This window comes from Rhipicephalus microplus, chromosome 9, assembly GCF_043290135.1.
Source record: "Rhipicephalus microplus isolate Deutch F79 chromosome 9, USDA_Rmic, whole genome shotgun sequence".
Lineage (NCBI taxonomy): Eukaryota > Metazoa > Arthropoda > Arachnida > Ixodida > Ixodidae > Rhipicephalus > Rhipicephalus microplus.
In genome coordinates, this window is record NC_134708.1 from 74247202 (window position 1) to 74261669 (window position 14468).

Here is a 14468-nt window from a genome sequence, read left to right on the forward strand (position 1 = left end):
GGTTTGAAATTTTGTTGTTGTTTTTTTTTCTTTTGCCACCCCGTGGGGGAGGTGCGCGTACATTGAACACGCAAATTTTTGTAAGAGCTTAGATTTTTTTTTCTCGTAGCACAGGGCTCGAGTTTAGTAATTATTGAGTATAGGGACAATTGGTGTCAGAAAGGCATGGTTAAAAAGACTGTAAAGTGTTCAGGATGTGGAGTGGGTTTGAAAGTGGACCCAAGCGTAGAAGCGGATGGGGAAGAGGCTGACGCGAAGTGTAGGCAATGTGAGGTCGAGGAAAAAATGGAGAAAATGATGGTTGCCCAGAGTGAACTGCTGATGAGAATCGCCAAGCTCGAGACTGAGTTGGCGACAGAGCAAGAGAAAACGAGGGCAATGGGAGAAAGACTGAAGTCCGCCGAGGAAGCGCTAGCGAAGCTGAACAAAGAAGCGACCTACCGAGAGAACAGTAGGGAACCGGCAACCAGAACGGTGGAGAAGGAAAAGCAAGCAAGTTTGGAAAAAACAGGTTTAGCCGGTTCAACTGTCGCAAGGCCCAGCTTCAGCGAGGTAGTGGTGGGGCAGGGAGGGAACAAAGCAGACGGCGTCAGAGGTGCAAGTAGCCCCCAGGTGCAGAACGCTCCAGCTGAAAAGTCGCAGCATGTGATAATCGCCGGGGACTCAAATTTAAATCGATGCACAGAAGCCATCAAAGAGAGGGTAAGAGGTGACTAGAGGGTGGCAGTAGGGGCGTTCCCAGGACGCAAGCTGGAAGCAGTCATGAGGCAAGCGAGCGCAAAGCTCAAAACGACAGCTGATAAACGAAACCTAGTGATAATTTCAGGCGGTTTAAACGATGTCCTAAATGGAGATGCAGCAGGACTAGCAGCCACACTGGCGAAAGGCGTCGATGACATGCGCGCCACTTCTCCTAAGCTACAGGTAGTGATATGCACGATACCGGAGGTACCGGTGCGTGATAGCAACCTGCAAAGAGCGGTGGTCAACGCAAACCAAGAGATTGATTGATATGTGGGGTTTAACGTCCCAAAACCACTATATGATTATGAGAGACGCAAACCAAGAGATATGGCGGATGAGTCGAGAGAAAGGCTTTGAGGTGGTGGAAATAAACAGAGAGGTGCATAGGTGGGGGGGGGGGGTTTCAACGAGACAGAATTCACTTCGATGGGCGGCTAGGTCATGAGGTGGGTTGGCGACTTGCAGGACGCGCAGTAGCTTTTTTGGGGGGCAAGCGAGCCCTTCGGGGTGCAGGATAGCTAGTAACGAGGAAAACAACCAGGGAGACTCTTCGACAGGTGGTATGGACAGAGACGATTCCAAAGTGGCACCAATATCTAAGATAGGTAGAGTCCGGGGCATAAATAGACGTAGCCACGAGCGCCGAGCCAATTCAGACATAGGGTATATTAACATGCAGGGTGGTAGGAACAGGCTGAAGTGGGAAGAGATAGAAGAACAGCTAAGGGAAGAGAGGCCGATGGTATATGGTTTTGTAGAAACACATCTCAGGGACATGGAACAACCTCCGAACAATCCGGACTACGCGTGGGAATATTGTAATAGAACAGAAGGCAGCAGAAAGGGGGGTGGTATTGGGGCATTCATTCATAAAAGTACAGACTGGCAAAGGGTCAAGCAGGAGTGCAAGGAACATTTATGGCTAAAAGGGAAAGTGGCAGGTCAAATGACACTCCTTGGTCTCGTGTACTTGTGGACGGGAGCAAAGGCCAGAGAGGAAAACCAGACAATCGTAGAGTGTATATCAAAGGACATTCAGGAGTTAGGAAGAGAGTGCGAGATAATTATACTAGGAGACATGAATGCGCACATAGAAGATATAGATGGGTATACCGACCCGACAGGCAAAATGATCATGGATATGTGTGAAAGGCTTGATTTGATCATTTGCAACAGTGCCGAGAAGTGTGAAGGGCAAATAACATGGGAGGTAGGAAGGCTTTAGTCGACGATAGATTATGCACTGATGTCACATAGGATGTATGATAAGCTCAGGGGAATGCACATAGACGAAGGTGGCTTCAGAAGTCTGGGTAGCGATCACAAACGTATCAAGCTAAGTTTTGGAAGAGGAGTGAAAGTGGGAAGGAGACAAGATGAGCAACTACAGGAAAATTTTTATCCAGAACGGCAAATTGAAATAGCCACTAAACAAATTGGGAAAGTAATCACGGAGGATAATAAGACAGTGTGGACATACATGAATCTAATTAGACTCTTTGAGCTAGAGCTTGCTAAGACGCGTGACAAGTCACCCCGGAAAAGAAGACACAAACCCAAAAGTTGGTGGGATGAGGAAGTTAAGAGAGCCATAGCAAAACGTCAGGAAGCTTCTAGGGAACACAGACATGCTAAGCAGCGGGGTGAACCGACAGATGATGTTGAAAGAAAATGGGCAACCTTTCTAAGCTGTGGAAGGGATGCATCCCTTCTGATCAATGAAAAGATTAGAAGGAAGGGAGCTCAGTGGCTGGCAGAAGTACATAAAAAAGATAGAAAGGCAGCTGCGAAATTTTGGAACCATCAAAACTCCCTAAGAAATGAGACGAGCCTAGAGCAGAGATTTATAACTACTGCCCAAGGTGCTAGGCTAGAAGGGGACGAAGCTATTGAATTTATAAGAACAAAAGTGACAGAAAAATTTCAACAAAGAAGTACTTTATGCACCACAATAGACGAGGACGAATCAAGTGGTGCAATGGCTCCATTTTCACAACAAGAGTGGGAAAGGGCTGAGAAAAGGGTTCCTAGTAGTACATCAACAGGCCCAGATGGCATTCCAATTAGGCTGATAAAGACATTAGGTCCGAAGTCTAAGCAGGCGTTGAGAGAGGCAGCGAGCACAATAATAATCAATGGTGAAGTTCCCGATGGATGGAAACTTAGCAGGATGAGCATGATCTATAAAGGAAAGGGGGACAAAGCTGACATAAACAACTACCGTCCTATAACAGTGACATCAGTGGTCTACAGACTGGCGATGCAGATTATAAAGGAAAGACTGCAGGCGTGGATAGAGGATGAGGGGGTGCTCGGGGAACTGCAGAATGGGTTTCGGAAACACAGGAGGTTGGAAGACAATCTGTTCTCACTGACGCAGTGCATGGAAATAGCAGAAAAGGAACACAGGCCCCTGTGGCTAGCATTTTTGGATATCAAGGGAGCGTACGATAGCGTGGTTCAAGAGGAATTGTGGGGAATACTGGACACACTAGGCGTGGAACATGTAGTCACTAATCTTTTAAAGGGTATCTATAAAGGTAACAAGGTAGTTATAAAGTGGGAAAAGCAGGTATCCAAGCCTGCAGAGGTAAAACGGGGGCTTAGGCCGGGGTGCCCCCTGTCACCCTTATTATTCATGATGTACCTACAAGGATTAGAGGCAAAATTAGAGGGAAGTGGACTGGGCTTCAACCTCTCTTTAGTCAAACAAGGAAAACTTATTGATCAGGCACTACCAGCATTAATGTACGCAGATGATATAGTGCTAATGGCCAACAACAAGGAAGATTTGCAGAGATTGATGGACATCTGCGGTAATGAGGGAGATAGGTTAGATTTTAGATTCAGTAAGGAAAAAATCAGCAGTCATGATTTTCAATGACAACGAAGGTAGTGAGCTTAGAATACAGGAGGTCACGCTAGAGATAACAGATAAATACAAATATCTGGGCGTATGGATAAGCAATGGGACCGAGTATCTGAGGGAACACGAAATATATGTGACGACTAAAGGTAACAGGAATGCAGCAGTCATGAAAAACAGGGCACTGTGGAATTACAATAGGTATGATGTTGTGAGAGGAATATGGAAAGGGGTCGTGGTTCCTGGGCTGACGTTCGGCAATGCGGTCTTGTGCATGAGATCAGAAGTTCAAGCAAGATTAGAAATTAAGCAACGTGGAATAGGTAGGCTTGCTTTAGGAGCTCACGGGAATACACCAAATCAGGGAGTACAAGGTGATATGGGATGGACATCATTTGAGGGCAGGGAAGCCAGCAGCAAGATCAAATTTGAGAAGCGATTGAGAGAAATGGGGGAAGAGCGTTGGGCTAGGAAGGTTTTCAGCTACTTGTACATGAAGAATGTCGATACAAAATGGAGGAAGCGAACCAGGAAGTTGACTGGTAAATACTTAGAAAACAGCAGGTGGCCAAACCAAAAAGAACTATCGGTTAAGAAGAAAGTGAAGGAAACGGAGACTGACATGTGGAGAATGGGCATGATAAAGAAGTCCGCACTAGAGATCTATCGAACGTTTAAGCAGGAAATTGCCAAGGAAAGGATCTATGATAATGCTCGGGGTAGTTCTTTACTGTTTGAGGCCAGAACGGGAGTACTGCGAACCAAGACATATCGGGCCAAATACGAAGGGGTAGACACAGTATGCAGTGCGTGTGGAGAGGAAGAAGAAACTGCCGAACACTTGATAATGTTCTGTAAAGGGCTTCACCCTATAGTTCAGGATGATGGCGCAGAGTTTTTCAAAGCACTGAGGTTTAGGGACCGGGAGGGCAAAATGAACTTTAAGCGGGTAGACTTAACTAGAAGGAGGTTATCTGATTGGTGGCTAAAGTCAAGGCACGAGTGAAAATTAAACTCTTCACTGCAAAGTACGAATCCTCAAACTCTTTTTTTAAGGGAAAAAAATATAGTTTTTGGTTCATTAGGTATTACGGCTTGGTGGCGCTAGCCACCGCCCGATCTAAAGGGTACAGCCATATCCATCCATCCATCCATCCTGAAAAACTTCTCTTGGTTCGTGTTGGCCGTGTTGGCGGACGGGGCTGGTTCGCTCAGTTCAGTTCGATCGGTTCGATTGGATCAACGTGGGTACCCCGTGTGCGCGTTCTGTGCTTTATGCTTGGATCATTGTGTAGTATGTGTTCGTGAAGATGCCTAACCGCCGTCGAAATTACTGTTTTGCGCCCGGTTGTCGAACCGGGTACAGTCATTTGCAGGATGCACCACAGGCGTCTTTGTTCAGCGTCCCGCGTGATGAAGAACGGCGGAAGGAGTGGGAAAGAAATCTCCACCGTGCAGATAAGAAACTGGATGAGTTTCCTGCGGTCTGCGAACTGCATTTCTAACCGAGGTTCGTTATCAAGGAGTTCGTGCACCATATAGATGGCAAAGAGGTACGCATTCCTCGTGATAAACCGATGCTGTCGGAAAACTCCGTCCCCACGATTCTTCCAAATTTGCCGCAGTACCTCACGAAGAAGATGCCAAAACCGAGAGCTAAAAGGAAGATATGCGAAAATGACCATGCAGCCGCAAAGAAAAAGAGCCGAAGTTCTCTCGAGACTGACTGTACTGAATTTCCACGGGCTGCTATTGGTGATTCAGGGGAGGACTGCGACTTCACACAGGATAACGTTCCAGCGGAGCCCGAGCATTGCTTGTCGTTTTGTTATTGTTTAAAGACTCCTTCCAAGTAATGGTGCATATCAATGTGTAAATGTCTCGATCTGCCATTATTCAGCCTTTTTTTTACCCTAATATTTCTTGTGCAAATTCTTTCATCACTTATTTGTAAATAAACATTATTTCATCAATTTACATGGATTTTTATCATTTCTTTTTAATTTGCTACGTCATTAACTTGATGGATACACGAAATATGAAAATTCAGTGGCAATGAATGGAATGGACTCTGGCAGTGAAGGACAGGAGCGGGTGTAAATCAATGAAAGAGGTTCCCATCCTGCAGGACCTAACAGGCTGTTGATAATAATGATGCTACGTCTTGTTTACAGCAATAATCACGCCACACACCAATCATCACCTAAAGTCTAGAAGCAGCGATGCTCGAATGTTAAACGTCGTGCGTGGTTGTCATGGTGGTTAAAGTTTGGGTTTAGGGCGCGCATTCCTGCAGCAGGCACGTAATCAAGAAAAACCCGGCGTGGAGGCTGTCTAAGGCGTTGTACTGTTCAACCCAAGGACGTGTGTTCGATCCTAGCTGCGGTGGCTGTTCTCCTGACGGAGGAGAAAAACGAAACAAGCCGTGTGTCGACATTTCGGCTGACGTTAAAAATTCTAAAGGGATCTAAATTAACCTGCAGCCCTCCGCTATGGCGTACCTCATAGCGAAAGTGTGGCTTCGGCCCGTTAAACTCCAAAATTTTAATTCTGACATTCGAAAAAAAAAAGTGCGTAGTGTTTTTCGCACCTCGGAACCGCAGTCGACATGACCGCTGCATTAGCGAAACCACTTTGAACATTTAAACGGCCGGAAAATAATACAATGTCAGTTGCTTCACGCCCTGCACACTGATAAGATGCCCCAAAAGAAGTGTCGTGCATTGCATGTCGCGAACGTTGCATAATTTCTGGCATTTCAACAATTGCGCTGTGGCTCTCTACTTCGGCGCGCAAAGGAGTTTCAGGTGACGCTGCGAGCCGCGCCGCCTCTTGGCGTCGACACGAAGTGGGTCACCCACCGCCGCCTGTGAGCACACTGCCTCTATTCTAGTACACTGTAACTATAACTATCGTCAACGTCACACACACAATGTTGCCATTAATTCTGGCAAGCGAGGTGAGCGTTTCGATGCAAGCTATAAAATTAATTTGAAAAGAATCTGCAAAACTCTCAAGCCTGCAATTTGGCATGAATGGTGTAAACTTGCAAATGAACGTACCTATTAAATTTCGTTGAGATCCACTGACCTCGCAAAATCGCCGGAGTTGGCCTTTAACGTTCTTCGCGGTCGTCTGCTATGAACGCTAAAAAAGTGACTAAATACGTTACTTGTTCCAGAAAAAAGAATAAATTAGCATGGGTTACCACCCTACGTTGACTCAAAAAAGGGAACTCGTGTTACCTCTGCCATTACTCAAGGGCAGAGGTAACATAATAATAATATTTCTATTTGTGCGCCCTTGCTGCAGGACCGGAAATGGCAGTTCATACTTATATTTCACATGAAATCTCCAACTATATTAAAACATTTTTTGGTGAATTACTCATATAACCAGAAAACTGTGCACAAATGTCCCAGGCTTAAAGGGCCCGTAAACCACCCAGGGGTCGAAATTCAGTGGTAGTGGGGAAATCGTGTACGACGAGCACGGAGCCGGGAGAATGTTTCGAAACGGTGCAGTAATAGCGAATCGAGTTACTAGCGTTTGATTATCGAAACCGCGACGATCGCTCATTTATCTATCTCCTGCACTTCGCTCCGCTCGCATCCTCTCCCAAGCCGCTTTGCCCTCTCAACGAGCGCCCCTCCTAATCTCGCGTGGTAAATGTCATCGCTAACGCGTAAAGCCCCTGGATATTTTTTGGAAAGTACCGCCATTCGTTTAACTGAGCCGTCGTTCCGCGCATACTTCTCTACCGCCTCTTGGGCCGCGACGACGCCTGTTATCAGCGTGACATAGCATTCTTGATAAGAATGAAGCCCAAACTCCATAAGCGCGAAAATGCACGCGACAGCGACGAGCGACGCGACGTAGATCGGCGTCGCGCGATCAGTCGCTAGCGCAGGCAGCTTCGGCGAGCGAATTCCACTGTTGCTGGCATGAGGCCGTCAACTCGCACCAAGAAAACCGCGTAGCGAGCGGTTTCCAATTTAAAAATAAGATATATTGTTGTGTTATGAAACGGAAAGTGTTTATTATTGCCTTGCAGCATTTTTTATATGCGCATGCGTAATAAACATTGCGTTATTTCTTGTTGCGCATACGTGACTCGGGCAGGGTCACGTGCACCTATGTAGTCTTCGTCTTTTCCGGTTTTTCGCTATTGGCTGCTTGAGCCCAGCACTTCCGGGCGATGAGCGACGGTTTCCAAATCTGGAGAACCGAGCGATCGCGCGAAAACGAACAGGCGACACGTCGCGCGAACGCCCTGTTTCGTCGCTCATAGCGTCGCTCGTCGCTGTCGCGTGCATTTTCGCGCTTATGGAGTTTGGGCTTGATGAGGCACGAGCCGCGTTATAGGGCCAGCGCCCGCACGGTGGCTGTTCGGGAGAGGATATAGATTAGGTTTGGATACTTGGGAGAGGAGGGTTGGACACTTTGGAAAGCATATGGAGGAGAGTGTCGCTACTTGCTCTATATTAAGGGGCTTTACTAACGCGCTGCTTAAAACACCTTCTGCTTCCGGTTGTCGTGACTCCAGCCGTTGACTCCGTCAGTTGCGTTGCAGATAGCTGGCGAGCAGTGGCTACCGTAATCGTGCCGGTTTGAACACTGCGTTGCAGGCACGCCTTCAAAGAATCGCCAACGCGATCGACCCGTACGAAGACACGCCGGCCACAGTACGCGGGCAACACGACGAACGAGCAGCAGGGACAGCTACTTGCGGACTGACCGGAAGTCGTTGCTCGAGCAGTCAGCGTATTTGGCTCGGCGCCTCACAGACACGGCACGTCACGCGGAGTCCCGAAAGACCCAGAAAGGAGGCGGAATTGTTTAGCGGAATTAGTGGCGCACTGGTGGCTCGTAGCGCTGCCACGTGCGGAATCGTTGATCACGACGGCATTCTGCACGCGATGTGCGTGTTTACTTGAATTTTTTGGAAAAAAAAATCAGATGCGATTTACGGGCCCTTTAAGCAATATTGTAGTGATCGAATGTTTAACGTAGAGATGCATGTGCTGACTGATAACTTTGTGGCACATGGTTAAGCCATTTCTCAAAGTGACAGGAAATAGAGAATAAATTTCTTCATCAACTCTCTCCGAAAAAAAATCAAGTATCACACTGATCTCCCAACAAATATACAGTACTTCTGACGACGTGTTCCTACTAACCTACTAGACATGTATGCGCAGATAATAGATTGTTTTAGTTTAGCACGCGCGATGGCCTTGCGCACGCAACGAGCGAGAGAGAGCAAGACTGCGCATGCGCTGAACCTAAGAGAATTACGCGCGTTTGCGCGCGCAAGAGATGCGCTTGCTAGATCTCGGCACTTACATTGCGCCTGCTACGGCCGTTGCGTACCTTACCGGCGGCTGTCTCGCAAGATCTCGGCAGCTGCGAGCATCGACGTCATGGCTGCTGCCTTTCCTTTCTCCGTGGCTGCTGAAAAAAAAAAAAAAAAGACAACGTCTATTGGCTACTGCAGTTCATTTCTTCGCCTATAGAGGGCGCAGAGCAGCACTCAAACTTGGAGGAACTGTATATAGGCCCCATTGGTTACTCTACTCAAACTTAAGGCTGTTAACGCCGAAGCGCACTCCACGCTTCGGTTGTTGTGTACTATGAACTAACGCTGTGCTACAGTGGCTGTGCGCGACAGCCTTAGCCGTTACGTACCCAACGCACCACGTGTTGTGTTCTTTAGGCGTTGTGCTTGGTAAACTCAAACTGTCTCTGGTAAGGAAAAGAAAATTTTCAAACATAGTCCCGAAAAACAAACGTTTGAATCGTAAATCGTTTTTTGCCTTTGCAACCTATAAATATTTGCCGCGAAAATTGCGAGTGTTTATGTGAAATTGTTCAAGGTCAGCCTCGCTCGTTCAGGAATGAAAAAGCCAGAAACGTATACCAGCTGTTAGAAGCAGATATAATTGAATCTTGTTTTTTTTTTATACAAAACTGATACACAGCGCCATAGCACTGCAGGGGGTGACTGCGCGATAGTACAACTTGTAGAACTGAGGCAAACATTCCGTTTCTATGTTTCTAAGCTGCCGTCAGACAGCAGGCCTCGCTTCTTAAAATGAAAACATTCGCAGCTACGCTAAAGTGGCTCTTGTCAACACCTGGCAGACTGACACCATGGAGTCCGCCGATGCGACGTAAGGATTGCTCTGGGCAGTGGCTCATTTATGTTTTTTGCCCTGGTCAGCGGCTTTTCCATGTTTTCGTGCTCTGGCAGATCGGTGACTATACGAGACAAAAACGTTTTGCGTGAAACTCCGGGGACAATAGGAATAAAAATTAACGAGTAACGTTACGCCTCACGTTACCAAATATGTTAACGTAAGTATATGTTACCCATTACAACTACGAAATGGATAATGAGTACGGTACTAATCACTAAAAAAGTAACGCGTTACCGGTAACGGCGTTACTTATAACACGTTACTTCCAACGCTGGTAGACACCATGTTTGCGTGTTCATCTTTTCATTATTACCAGTACATTGGGCGAAAATTCATGTGAATGGGCAGTTAATGTCATATTTCTGTTTCCCTTGCTTTCCATGAAAGGATCGCGACATGCCACCCACATGACTGACAATAATGTACGCGATGGCATCACTGACGGGGAGAAAGTATGTCTTCCTTTGACAACGTATCGTGCGAGATAAACTTAATGACAGCCGCCACAGTAAACGATACTTCAAATGAACTTTGATAGGTTCTCAGGGAATGTCAAACACTAGTGTTAATTTTTTTTTTATTTTTTGGCGCATCCCATCTCGACAGAACTAGCCCGCCGTTTCCGACGTGGCTTCTCTCGTAACAGACGCAGTTTGGACCCGCTTTACAAGAAGAGAACAGAGATTGGCAAAGGTGTCAGCCACGAACCCAACAAACAAACAAACAAACAAACAAACAAACAAACAAACAAACAAACAAACAAATAAATAAATAAATAAATATGCACCCTTAAGTGTGCAATAAATTTCGTATACTACGAAGCTTAGATATAACAATGGTGCATGTGTTGTCTGTTGCCGTAGCGTGAATTGCATTGCCATGCGTGTCCCTGTATATATACCTATAACGCTGTTGCTAACTTCAATAATGAATGACCCTATATACTTCAGGCATCCACCAAGGCACAGCAAATACGTTCCACTTTGCGGACGATGGCTTCGAAGGGGGCTCGGAGACCCGGATGTTTCAGACAGGCTTCACTGGCGACGATGAGGAGGACACTGGCATGCAGGTGAAGCGTGCTGTCTGTTACGTTGCTTCTGGCGTTTCTAAGCACACACGTGCGCTGGGTTCCCACTCAAAGTGGGCAAGCTTTCAACTTCCAATAGTAACTTAAGCCAGGAGGAATGACGCGGAGGTACGAAGTTACGTCACGCACGTGTCATGACATTGAGCAATTGCATCTTTTGTTTTTAAATGCGAAGCATTTCTTTGAGTACTGCAGACACCTTTAGCGTGCTTATCTATCTATCTATGATCTATCTAGGCGTTTCGGTCTGGGTGCTCTCGCGATCACCCCCTCATAACTTAGGGTGAACCAAAATTAGTACGGGAGGATAAGATGGTTTGACGAATATGACTCACTGGTCATGGCACGAGTAATGGCACAATCCCGTCGCGTACGTCATCGAATCCTTTCCGCTAGGCACGTGTGGCACATACTCAAGTACCATGGTTCATTATATGCCACACGTATGAGACACAGACAATGAACAATTCATATCTACCCACAAAATGGGAAAAAAAAAAGACAGGCACTATTGAAGCACCTATTTTTTATCTGCGGTTTGCGTAGACTGATAGATGGAGATACATTTAGAATAGGTCTAAGCACCGATATCAAATGATGTAGTATCTTAATCAGGCAATAAAGTCACTACATCGCTGCCGACCGTGTTATCACGTCGTGGCACTCACCAGAACTTTGCGGGCGGAAATGACGCTGGAAGGTTGCCGCCATATCATGGGATAAATAAAACGTTAGAAGCGACCGTGGTGTGGGATCAAAACTGAGGTTACTAGTCTTTTTCAATTTTTTTTCTCTGTGCTTTTTCATCGAACCCTGAACCAACGCGGCCACATAAAAAAAAAAAAAGATCCCTGAAACTACAAAACACGTCAGAGGCGCTGGCTGCTATTTCGCCACTGGATCTCTGGCTTGTGTGGGTACAGCGTACTAGAAGAGGGCCTCTAGTACACTGTAGTGTGGGTCCGATATGCATACGAAAGACCCCTATCTCTCTTTCTTCCCTCTCCTTGCTTTGGGGAGTTTGCGAGCTGTCTCTTTCCGCACGTGGGCTGTTGAAGGGGCGCAGTGCATTATTGTTGTTTATCGAGCTGCTCACCAGTCAACGCGCGAAGGGTCAACAGTAGTTCATTGTCCAGGTCGTTCCACAAATGCAGAATAAGAGAAGGGAGTGACTCGGAATGTAAAAAATGGCAGAAAATATCTCGCTCCGACACAGTAGCTCCCGCTCACGTTTTGGCAAGCCAGGGGTCAGACACCACACTTGTTACTGTGGCAACTTTGAAAAAAAAAAAAAAACGATAATGTGCAAGTTTTCTCTACGTAGGCACATCCAGCTTATTTTATTGGGGCTGACTTCCGACGTAATAAGCGATTGAAATGTGGTTGAAATGTGATTGAAATGCGATTGAAATGTGGCTGCTGACCCGCAGGGCGCGGGTTCGAATCCCGGCTGCGGCGGCTGCATTTCCGATAAAGGCGGAAATGTTGTAGGCCCGTGTGCTCAGATTTGGGTGCACGTTAAAGAACCCCAGGTGGTCGAAATTTCCGGATCCCTCCACTACGGCGTCTCTCATAATCATATAGTGGTTTTGGGACGTTAAACCCCACATATCAATAAAATCAAGTTGAGGGTCGGCATTTTTTGTTGTATTTTGAAATTTCTAAGTCGAATCACTTCTTACTGCGTGCTGTTCTCACTGCCGTTTTTTGCTTCACCGGTCTGTCTGCAGGTCAGTCTACGCAACCCAAGAGCAAAACATGCGGGGATGAATAGTGTTCGAAGGCCCCTTTAGTGCGAGGGCGCTAAGAAAAAGCGGACATCGGCAGCGTGGACGCGATGAATGCAAAGAATAAATGTCAGTGTCCCAACAGAATCCAAACTCCAGCATTCTGCTTCACTATAAAGTATTCTAGCACCGAGTCATGCCTCCGTGCTATAATACTTTATTCTAGCAGCAAGACCTCAATGTTCTAGAAACATCCAGGGTGGCTGCAGCACTGGCCATTCAACTTTATAAACATTACATATGTACTCCTATTAAACAGCCGTCACGCTAGGTATACATTGAATTGTATATATGGCTAAGGGCCATCCCCTAAAGTTAATTTAAGCGGCAGTGTCCAGGGCTACCATCCTTCACGCGCACAAGCGCTACGCATCAGCTTACCGCTTCTGGAAATAATAGTGCCAATGTTGCTGTTGGCATCGTTACGTAACAGTAAACAACTGGTTAAAAGCACATAAGCGATATTTTAACATGTGTGTGTGTGTGTGTGTGTGTGTGTGTGTGTGTGTGTGTGTGTGTGTGTGTGTGTGTGTGTGTGTGTGTGTGTGCGTGCGTACAGGAGTTATTGATATCTTTAGCGTCATTACGTAACGCTTGGCTCAATAAACAATTACAACCTTCCTTCCGCATGCTTCGCATAACATCAATTGGCAAGAGACGGGGAATCTGCCGAATCATTTTCTCCTAATAATAATATAATAGTATCAGGCGCCTTGCCTTCAATCTGCTCATTTTGGGGCGCATTCGGGAAACCTTTGCGACAATAGATTTCTGAGGCAATTAACTGTGATAATGAGGTAAATCTATCACCACGTTAAAACGTAACAGTGCGTGCTCTACAACCTAGAATAAGTACGAGATTAGATAAAATGTATGACAGTTTATAGTACTGTACTCTAGGAATGCATTAAGCTGTCCCTCATGAAGGTTCGGCCCACGAATTAAATCTTATGGAAGAAATACCTGAATATTGAGCGCATTAAATGCATGCACTTTAGCCGTACCGATCCAATTGACGACGTGTGTTTGAGTCCGAGTTGCCAGACGCTACAAAGATGACAAGCAAACTATCACCAGAGAAGAAGCCCGAAAAAGCAGCGCAACATTATCGAAAAAGCCTAAAAAAAGTGGAAATATAATGAGCTTCGCATTTCTGAAAATATTTTTAATTATAAAAAAATGGTAACTAAAATACGATCGCGAGTTAAAAAATACTTTATTTTTTACAGAAGATATATGTGTAGTTATGAATGAAGGCATATATTTTTATAACATTGTGTACAATGTAGTTTCTATCTGATTGAATTATCGTTTCCCGGTGTATGATTAACGTTACCTTTTGTTCCCCGAACGTATGTTTGACTCCAACACTCAAAATCATCGACACACGCGCTATTGACGAAATACAAACGTGCTATTGGTGAACACGATTGATGATCATTAAAAAAAGGTATATATGCGGAAAAATGCAAACAACCCCCCTCCCCCCCCCCCCCCAAAAAAAAACGCATCCATACGAAGTGGATGGCAACGAGTGGGCGAAGCTGTAGGTGCCAATGCTCACAATGTGTTGAAATCACTGACTAGTAGAAGGACGGATCGATGGACAGGTGAACGGACGCATGGGTGCATTGACGGACGAATGGACGCAGGTCCACGGGTGCAGGGACGGATGAACGTATGAACGGACGCACAGACGCGCGCACGAACAGACGGACGAACATGCATCGGTCACATGCACGGACACACGTTCGGACGGACGGTGCAGGGGATCGTATCTT

At 46.2% G+C, this 14468-nt stretch overlaps 1 protein-coding gene across 1 annotated transcript in view; it reads left to right on the forward strand.

Moving 5' to 3' along the window:
• The window catches only part of LOC142771368 (uncharacterized), a 43261-nt gene that overhangs the window by 1741 nt on the left and 27052 nt on the right, over positions 1 to 14468 (forward strand). The window contains exon 2 of the mRNA XM_075872844.1: positions 10761 to 10882. Coding sequence (XP_075728959.1) covers positions 10761 to 10882 — 122 coding nt within the window. The remainder of the gene's footprint in view (positions 1 to 10760; positions 10883 to 14468) is intronic.